At 35.9% G+C, this 10,654-nt stretch overlaps 1 protein-coding gene across 1 annotated transcript in view; it reads right to left on the bottom strand.

Annotated features, from left to right (window-relative positions):
- The window catches only part of LOC102021665 (complement C5), a 97,395-nt gene extending 88,024 nt beyond the window's left edge, over positions 1–9,371 (bottom strand). The window contains exons 1-3 of the mRNA XM_005382580.1: positions 9,270–9,371; positions 5,350–5,542; positions 2,823–2,985 (exon numbers count right to left, since the gene is read on the bottom strand). Coding sequence (XP_005382637.1) covers positions 2,823–2,985; positions 5,350–5,542; positions 9,270–9,334 — 421 coding nt within the window. The 5' untranslated portion in view covers positions 9,335–9,371. The remainder of the gene's footprint in view (positions 1–2,822; positions 2,986–5,349; positions 5,543–9,269) is intronic.
- Positions 9,372–10,654: the final 1,283 nt, after the last annotated feature.

Genomic DNA, 10,654 nt, shown 5'->3' with positions numbered 1-10,654 from the left:
AAAAAGAGAAGACTGCTCTCCACAGGGTCCTGGGATCATATAAATGGTGGAGTGTGAGTTAACAAGACAAAGCAGGGCGGAAGGGAGTACTGAGCAGAGATAACGGCTCATTCAATTGCCAGGCCTTGATGTGGGGGAGGGAAAGGTGGAGAAAGCAACTGAACTGGGTCCGTTTGGCTTGAGTCCCCACGGGGGACGTGGTAGGTGATGAAGTCGGAGAAGAAGCCCGAAGTATTTGGGCCAATAGTCTAACATCTTTCATCCTATAAAGGCTTGGAGACTTAAACCTTTATCCTGAAGATGGGTACACTAAACATCCCTCAAGACCCTGCAGATTAAATGTGTCAGTACATTAGAACTCTGAACAGTAAGACTTAATCAATTTTTCCTGAGACAAAGCCTTGCAATGTAGTTCAGGCTAACCTTGAACTCATTATGTATCCCAGGCTGGCCTCCAACTCATGGCAATCCTCCTGCCTCAGTCTCCTGAGTGCTAGGATTACAGGTGTGTGCCACCATACTGACATCAATTTTTAGAAGTTACTTTTCAATAACTTCTTTTCTTTTGTGTAAAAAAAAAAGGCTTTGCACCATTCCATAGATTAGGTAGTAACGGAAAATACTATCCTAGTGCTTACTATGTGCTAGGCATTATTTTAAGCCCATTCACTTAATTTCACGAATCTAGGAGAGAAATTATATTATTATCTTTATTTTACAAATGAGGAAAGTAGGGCTCTGAGGGTCTAATTCGTATGGGAGTCACAGCGCTAAGCCCAGGCTGGGATTTGAACCTAGCTATTCTGGTTCCAGGGTCTGCTTTTCACTATACTTAATAACTTCTCTCGGATATGCCAACCTTATTCAAAGGAAGTCCTCTGCTTTGCCGCTACTGTTAGAACAGATGAGGATACCTCATCATCTTAAAGTCCTGATAAGTAATGGTGGGGAAGCTCTGAAGGAGACCCTTGACAACTGAGAAAGATCTCAGGCTCTGAATACCAGAGTATGTACTTAAGTAGGTTGTAGGTAGTGTGAATAGGATTCAATCCAGAAAGCATTCTCTAATGTAAGAGGAGGAAAAGAGTGAACTTATGTTGATTCTAGGTATGATTCAGCTTTAGAGGACGCAATTTTATTGCCTTGTACACCAAGTCACCTTCTTGGAGCCACGCAATGGTAGCATTCTGGAAAGAATACTCTAAGCGGATAGCGATATCCCCACGACCTCTCAGCCTTCCTTCCTGAGCCGATTGTAATGGTAGCTGTTGCTGAAATGCTAACTGGAGAGCTCCTGACCGCTTTGTTGTTGTCATCAGGAGCACCAATCAACATTGGGCAAACATCCACTGTGTGCAGTTTTTCAACAAAACTGGCTGGTCCCCTTCTCTGTCCTTCCTCAACTGATATAATTAATGAAACATCAGTCTCCTCCTTTCAGCTACAGGTCTCTCATAATTCTACCTGTGATGTACCAAAGTCAATAATGGCAAGAAAGAGAGATGAGGGAATTGGGCTTTGCAAGCACAGGAATACGCTGAGCAGCATGCACACTTTGCTGTCTTTCGGCTCATTGGGAATACAAAATGTGGTTAAAATATGATGAATATTTATTTTTAACAAGTTTATCATAGTAAAAAACACATTGCCGTTAATCCCCACTGCCTGAAAATACTCCTCCTTGTTTTAAATACACTTATACCATCACTCTTGGCACTTTCTGAAACAGTTCTGGAAGTCTGCTTTCATGTCTTTAGTTTGCTAAATCCTGTTTCAGCATCCTGAATGGGTTCAACACATTTATCTTTCCTGCTCGCTATGACTTTAAGGAAGAGCCAGAAGTCACATGGTGCCAGATCTTGTGAATAAGGTGGATGAGGACACATTATGATGCTTTTACAAGCTGCCTTTCCATTGGATAGTATTCTGCAGCAGCATTCATGGGATTATTATTATTATTTTTTATCACTTCTCATAAAAACACTCACGAATCAGATGTTCAGAGTTGCTTCAGGAAATGGGAAGGATGGTGGGATAAGTGTGTTTGAAGCATGGGAGAGTATTTTGAGGGGAATTAATGGCAATGTTCTTTTTACTGTAATAGTTTTTTAAAAAAATTTAAACATTCACCATGTATTTTGATCACAATTTGTAAATCCAGGCATCTCTCAATCACTGACCTTTCCATTTCTAACAGAAAAATAGCAAAGTCATGCACTTTCCTTGGCAGATGCCCTTTGAAAATTAGTATCTGCAAATTTCTTTCATCTAGTTTATTCTCTGCTGAAATACTTAATCTCACTGGATTGGATTTGTTTTTCCAATTTAGGGATTATCTCCAGGGACAGTGAAATTTTTCATGAACATGGTTGTATAATAAATTATTTTGCCATTGTCAAAATTGTATACACAATTGTCTTCAATTACTCCATAAATCAGTCCTAACAACATTTTACAATGTTTAAAAAGCTTCTTTTTGGGCTGAGGATTTAGCTCAGTGGCACAGGGCCTGCCTAGCAAGTGCAAGGTCATGAGTTCGATTCCTGGTACTGAAAAAGAACCAAAAAAATAAATAAAAAATAAAAAATAAATAAAAAGCTTCTTTTTTCCTACTTGGAAGTAATTGATAGTGCAGATAGTGTAACTGGTTTTGCAATTTAGCAATTTCTCTATAAATTTTAAATGCTATTAGAAAGTATAAAATTTCTTAGGAGTTGAAAATCTTTTGAGCAAGGTCTCCATTCAATTTCAGGTATTAAAAAACTCTTAATATGATGTCAGTTTCCCTACACCCCTGCTAGAAAAAACATTTTACACTCTACCTGACTGGTGTGGAGTGTAAACAGGTTTGTCTGTGTGAATGAAGAGAAATCCATTGTCATAGGTTATTGGCATTTTTTTCGATTTTGAAAAGTGCTTTGATACAACTTCCAAATACACATGTGAAACAGCATTTTGTCTTCCAGACAATTGTTTAGGTTGTATCTGTAAAAGAAAACATTGATGAGAAGGAGTATAATAATTCCAAAGTTACAGAACATGTTAACTTTCCAGAAACCATGTTCAACTCATTAGAATAAAAATGAGTCTTAAAAAGTGGTACAAGAGACAGGAGGGTAAATTAATTTTGTCCACAGCCCTTCAGTGTCTATTATCTTAAACAAAATTTAGGTGTGATCAGTTGAAAGTCTTTCTGGTTCTATGTTCCCTAATTTTACATACACTAATAAAACTACTACTATAGAAGCTCAGATGAATCCTTCAGTTAATCAGTTCAGTGGGTTAACCCACACTATCCATTCCCTCTATCCAACATCTTGAGTGTTATCTTGGACACTTTGTGTTACATTATACACTTCTGCTTTCATTGGTGGACACACACTTTCCAATTTGTGTATGTAATTGCAAAAGTCCCCTTTATGTCCAATGATGTGTGAGTTTAATACATAACAATATGTGAGAAAAGGAAGAAACTTGTTATGAAAATTGAGACTTTGGAAATATGAGATAACAGTTAAAACCAACTGCTATAGGATTAGGTCTGTGAACTTATGGTAGAAACATAGAAAACAGTAAAACAGTAAAAAATTCGTGTTTATTCTGCACTCAGATTGCTTTCCATGTAGAATACCTTTGAGAAAATAACTTGTATGAACAAACTAGATTTACATTATGCATTGGTTAGAGTCATGGTTGCAACTAATTTATTACAAATTCTGATACTTAATGAAGAACAAGAAAAATTAAAGAATATCACACTTGAACAGGGTCTGGGGTTCCTTTAGACCAGTGATTCTCTTAAGTTCTTTCTCCACCTTTTAAGAAAGAAACTATAGGGTAAAGATGGCTTATTACAAGTGTAGTATCTAATAAATAAGACGTGACACTCTACTTGGTGGACTTACACTTAAAGAAAAGACTGAGGCATAGTAGCAAATAATTGGCAAAGAAAGATACTTTATAATGTTAGGATAAAGTTGAAAGCTTATGCTATGTATTAATTTGTATGATTCCCCTCACCTTCATCTGCTTTTTACTAAACCATCTAAGCGCTGTTCGGTAGGACTTTGTGATGATGGAAATGCTCTCATCTACGCCATGCAATATGGTAGCCACTAGTCACGCGTGTCTATTGAGCACATGGAATATGGCTAGCACGACTGAGCAACTAAATTTTTGCGTTTAGATACATCTGATTGATACAAACTTAAAGGTAAACAGACACTCAAGGTTAACGGCTAATCTTGCAGCCTAACAGATAAATGAGTGTCTACTGGAACTAACACTTTCGGGCAATGAACTTTAATTCTTCATAAGCCTAATAAGTGGAAGTATTTATTAAAAGACAAGGATATTTACCATAAAAACATTAATGAAAGAATTCCTATGTTTGGTTAGAATATATTTAGATCAGTGCTTTCAAACATGAGTAATATACTTTTCAATTGTAAAGGATAAAAGATAAGGCAGACTCTGCATGTTTATAGTTTATTATTTATAATAGAGTAAAAATAATTTACAGTATGACTAAAATACACACAAACCTAAAATTAGGTATGATCTTATGCTTATTACTTTCACATAGTTAAAATAGAAGTAAGTTTACAAAATGAATTCAAAATATTTTAAAGCTCAATATAGTTTTGGTTGTAAGCTCTATAAAATTTCAGTTTTTAATTTCTTTTATAAAGAATTCACTTTAGAGAAGCACTGGTCTAAAGGAACCCCAGACCCTGCTCAAGGGTGATATTCTCTAATTTTTCTTGTTCTTCTTTAAGTATCAGAATTTGTAATAAATTAGTTGCAACCATGACTCTAACCAATGCATAATGTAAATATAGTATGTTCATAGAAGTTATTTACTCAAAAGTATTCTATTAATGAGGGGTTGCAGTGAGAACCACTTACTTTAGTAATTAATCATTTAATTAGTTTTAGAGAATATAATTAGAGAATATTTGAGTCTAAACAAACATCAGTAGCATGCATGAATTTTTGCAAAGTACCACAGATCAACATTCATATTCATATTTCTCTATTCCTCTGTAATGATAATTTTCATAGCAATGAAGCATTTTTAATTCATATTCACATGTTCTCCCATTAGTACAATTTTATTTTCCAGGAGGAAAAATGTGAACATGTGTTGTTCAAAAAGAAGGCACAATTCTGTTTAGAATTTTCTGTTTCACTCATATTATTATATTATTATGAGGGACTGATAAACATCTAATCACACGGTGATAGAGTGGTACAAAAGATGAAATCTCTACATTATCAGTATTCAAATATTTATGTTTTGTCAAAAATACTTCACACATATAAAGAAAGTGAAGGATAAATACATACTGTTAAGAAGGCAGAGTTTTGAAATTTATTTTCTGGTGATAAATTAACATAACTTGAAGAGTAACTAAATTTTTTATCAGGATAGCTTTTAAGAGTGATTGTAGCATCAAATGCTTCAATATATCCATAAACTTGAATTACAATATTTTCAGATGCTCCAACTCGGAATATTTTTGGTGCTGAAATAACATATCTGTTGAAACAGGAAAAGAAAATTTGCAGTATCTTTGTACGAATTTCTTTTTTATACTTCAGGTGTTCTTCTTTTTTCTCTCACTTGACAGATTCAATTTAAAAAGATCTATTTCAAGTTAAAATTATTAAAATCAAAAATTTACTTTCTGATCTATGATCATTTCAGCATAGTTTCCAAGAAGAAACAGCTTGGAATTAAGAGCAAAGAATCAGAGCTAAGAGTTTGAGTTACACTTAGGAAGGCAGTAATAGCAACTCATGCAACCCTCCTGGAGTTAGAGATGTTGACTAGAACTGTAAGTGGGTTTGTTTCGGCTTTTTCCACCCCCAATAAAGAAAAAAAAGCAATGCAGGCACTAGAACTCCAGCTCCGCCATCTGCTGGTTGAGGGACTGAAGTAAAAGTCACTAATCTCTGAGGCAAAAATAACACACCTGCAGCATTTATCACTTTTTAAAAAATCAGGCTGTGGCGAAGGTTAAATAAAAGCATGTCTATGAAAGCACCCAGAATGCTTAGTACTCATTAAATAATAAGATTCACTAATTTCACTAAATTACTTGAAAGGAAGGAAAAATAGAAATTTCGCATTGTACTAGGGAGTGGCTAAGGACAAGATGGAATCCAGGAGCAGCTGAAAATTAATGTATCTGAAAACGAAAATAGTGACCAATGGAGGACCTGAAGGAACTCAGCAGCAGCCGCAGCCACAGCCGCAGCATGCAGCAGCAGCAGCAGCATTCAACAGCAATAATAGCAGTAATTGAGTAGTTATATATCAGAAGCCATGCTAGCACTTTATATAGAATAGTTTTAATCTTTAGAACAAGTCAGTGATGCAGCACTATTGTTCCTATTTTCCATGTGATCAGAGGTTAATTTGACTAAAGCCACATGATTTATATGTGAATGAGCTAGGACGTCACATTCAGATATCTCTCAATTGTTATGTGCATAAATGAGGTCAAGGACACAAGTACTTTCCAAACCATAGACTGTTCTCTCAGTATTATTTTTCATGCATTTTACACAAGAAAAGAAATGAATCTATACAAGCTTTCAAAACAAATTTGGAAGGGAGTGGATTTTTTCATTGTTTTATTAAACGAAAACTTACAAATGCCAACTAGATTGTTGGTAATATCTCAAAACTAATTTGAGTAGTGATAGCTGTGTCTTATTACAAAGAATAAGAATTATTTATCAATCCAAAAAGTCATAGTAAATAACTAACTCACATGGCCCATTTGGCTTAGGTCACACACCCACTCGCACACCCCAGAAGAATTTTGCAGGCTCCTGCAACACCATAGCATTTTAAAATTCTCTAAAAATTAGCAAGTTTGTAGTAGCAATAAATTAAATTGGCAACAATTAAATCCTTGAAAACATCTGGCAGTTCTACGTAACTAAGTTGGAGCCACTTATAGGGAACTGAGGTTCTTCAGATTTCTAACCACCATCTGACACATATGCTTAGCAGGGGACCACAGACAACGAGAAATGATAACAAGATACATATACTAAAGCTTTCCTGTGTGCCAGGCAGCTTCTAAATACTTTTTATACATACAGCTCATTGTGTTTCTACAACTATGTACCTAGTGAGGAAGGTCTTACTGTTCCCATATAAAGATGAACAAGCTAGTAATAAACTTGCCCAAGTAAGTTATAGAATTAAGAACTAATTGTAAGTAGTCTGCTTCCAGAATTAACCGCTTTAACAGCTGTTTTAAACTGCATTTATTAAGAATTTTGCAATTAGAAAAGTCAAGGAATAAAAACTTTCAATTTCAACATTCTTAGAGGTTCTAGTTTTTTCAGTTTAATATTGTTTTTCATTGTCTCTTGGTGGTAATGATGACACATAAAATATTCACTGGTTGGAAGCCCTTAAAAGATGGCTCTGGGAGAATTCTTCATACTAACTTTGGTCGTTATTGATGTATCATCCATATGAAGAATTTCATAATTATTTTATTTTAATGGCTGCAGAGGATCTGGCCCCAGAATTTTTAGAGAGAGGAGACTGTTACTTTGGGGTTATGGTTTGTGTCTAGATGTTCCCCCAAAACCTTATGCAGTCATAGGTAGGGTTTTTTAGGGGTGACTGGACTTAGAGAGTGTGACACTGAGATCAGGGTATGTGATTACTAAATTAGTCCCCTGACTGGTTTGTCACAGTGCTGGGTGTGGATAATGGGAAAGCCCACTCTGGGTGTGGGTGCTGCCCACCCTAAGGCATGCAGCCTGGATAGGACATAAGGGACAGAAAGAGGGTTGCTGTTTCTGCACTCCTTTGCTGCTCTGCTGCCTCTCTGCCTTGCCACCCTGCCTTGGAGCCAGCCAGTTACGAACTGAAATGTCTTCAAACTGTGAACCAAAATAAACCTTTCCTACTTTAACTTTGAGTGTCGGGTGTTTTGTCTCAGCAGCAGGAAAAGAAACCAAGACATTTGGCCTTTGTCTGGTATGTTTTTCTCCCAGGCATTTGTATTGATCACTTCTTCACTGTCTTTAAACTCTGTTTAAAGAACACCTCCTGAAGAGAACCTTTCCTGTCCACTCTTCTGGATACCCCATCATCTACCCGCTTATTCGCCATTATTATTTTCTTCATACACCATAACTACCAGTTCTTTTCATTCATGTTTTCACTGGTTTGTCCATTTATTATTCGCCTTGCCCACTAGAATGCAAGGTCTGGGAACTGTCTTTTCCCGTCTGCTACATCCCCACTGCCTATCACATGGTGCTCAATAAATATTTGTTGAATCAATCAATTAAAGTCATTGATTAGCACGTCATAAATTACTCTTGCTTTTCCAGAGAAAACAGGAAATACTTTTTTTTAAATTAAAAGTCAGTGTAATGCAGTTGAAAGAATTTAGAATATCCCCAATAAGAATCTCTGAACCCTAGGTTCCAGCCCTCCTTCAGCTACTCTTGTGAAGTCAATTAATCTTAATCTCTATGAGTTTCTATTATGTACCTGTCAAAAAAGAAAGGCCAGGTGATAAAAATAGTGATACAAAAATGCTATTTATGACATAAAAAAACCTAAAAGGGTAAACAGAAGAGCATACTAAATGCCCTGCTTTTGTCTCTGGCAGTGTGACCTCTGGTCAGTCATCTCCTCTATCTGGACTTTCCTTATATATAAAATGAATCAGTCCCATTAGATAATATCCACTTTTCTGTACCAAGATATTAGTTCTAGATATGAGATTGATGTTTATAAGACATTGTTTAAAACTCACAGAATTTCAATAATACTAAAATTTGTGAAGAATGAGTTCCTAAGTGTAGAAGCAATTGTAACAATAAAATTTCAAATCACAGAATTAGAATTGACTCCAAGTAACTCTGGCTTAGCTGTGTATGCTCCAGGGAAAGCACACAAAAAATCTAACCACCAGTACAAATAAGCAGTAAACGCCAAGAAAGATTATGATGTTTGGATTTGCCTTTCACTCACATTTCTTGAAAAGGAATTTGAATAATTGCTGATTTTTTTCATGAACAAGAAACCCACAGAAGCTGCCATGTTGTTAACCAATCATCAGATGAAAACGTTTCCACGTTTTCTCACTCAGAAACTAAGAGATGCATTTGGACTTTAGAAGTAGAAAGTTGTTTTTAAATTAACACAATCTGTTGCATTTACTTTTTCACTCATCACTGCAAAGATACATTGTAAAATTAAGATGTTTTGTTTTACTTACGTTTGTTCCTGACCCCAACTTTTCTCCAGGAAGATTAAAAAACAAAGTATTCTCAACGGGCCCATGGCTAGAGGTGGTGTTAAACCATGGATATAACCTTGGGGAAACTGTTTGCCTTTTCAACTGAGTTCAAGAATTTGGATAAATAGTTCTCTGGTTAATTATTAATGTTAGGAAGAAGGCTCTTTAAGTAAGAAAACTAAAGTCCCATTAGCATACCTTTTCATGCCCAGGGATAAAGATAAGAAGTATTTTACAGGAATTTACATCCAGGGAACTTACTTTTATTAATACTGTATAAATAAAAAGTTACTCCAGGGGCTGGGGATTTAGCTCAGTGGCAAAGCACCTGCCTGGCAAGTGCAAGGTCGTGAGTTCGGTTCCCAGTACCAGAGAAAAACTAAAAAAAAAAAAAAAAAAAGTTACTCCAAAATGGGAATCTGGGGCTAGAAATTAGGAATCCCCTTCCATTTGGCGTGTCTTCTATAGGCCAGGGTATTTGCTGTGATGTGGTACCATCTTTAAATGTGCCTCTGGAAGGTCCCAGTTGTCTCTGATATTGAGAGACCCATGCAGATTCAATTTCAAACTGAGATGTCTTCAGAGGGAGTATGAATTAGCCAAGGTTCACAAAGTGATCTTAAAGAGAAAACATGAGTGGTACCATCTTGGGTGGTAGAAGTGGTCTAAGGATAGAAAGATTTGCAAAAAGGGAGTCTAAGGACTAGCTATTAATTCACATACCACTCATTCAAAAATTTGCATTCATTCAGACATGGGATATTTTAATACAAAAAGAATACTATGCTGGTGAGGATGGGGAGGCCTTTCTACGCTCTTGAAGGGAATGTAAATTAGTACAACATTTGGAAATCATGTAGAAATGTGTATAGTATTTCCTAGCATATGGAAATCAGTATAGCATTTCCTAAAAAAATGAAAAAATTTGAGCTCCAAGTCTACCACTTCTTAATATATTCCTAAAATAAAGACCACATGGTCTAATCATAATTACATACCCATGTTTGTTGCCGCACAATTCACAACAGCTAAGATATGAAAATAGCCTAGGTGCCAGTCAATAGGTGAATGTATTTTAAAAATATGCTGCACATACACAATGGAATATTGTGCAGATATAAAGGAAAATAAAGTCACGGAACTGGAGATCATGATGTAAAATGAAATAAGCCAGAGTGAAAAAGTCAAATATTATGTTTTTTTTTCTTACATGTAGACTCTAAAAAGAAAAAAAATTAAGAGGAGAGATGATAGAGAAGTAGAGAGGAAATAAGAGAAAAGAAAGGAGGCGGGGAAAACGGAAAGCAAGGAGAAGGGAAGATAATGGGGGATTGTGAAGAAAGCATGTTACATTCATGTACACA

Source organism: Chinchilla lanigera, unplaced genomic scaffold (assembly GCF_000276665.1).
Source record: "Chinchilla lanigera isolate Chin_1 unplaced genomic scaffold, ChiLan1.0 scaffold00018, whole genome shotgun sequence".
Lineage (NCBI taxonomy): Eukaryota > Metazoa > Chordata > Mammalia > Rodentia > Chinchillidae > Chinchilla > Chinchilla lanigera.
The sequence above is the reverse complement of the archived record's forward strand: the minus strand, read 5'-3'. Positions and strand labels throughout refer to the sequence as shown.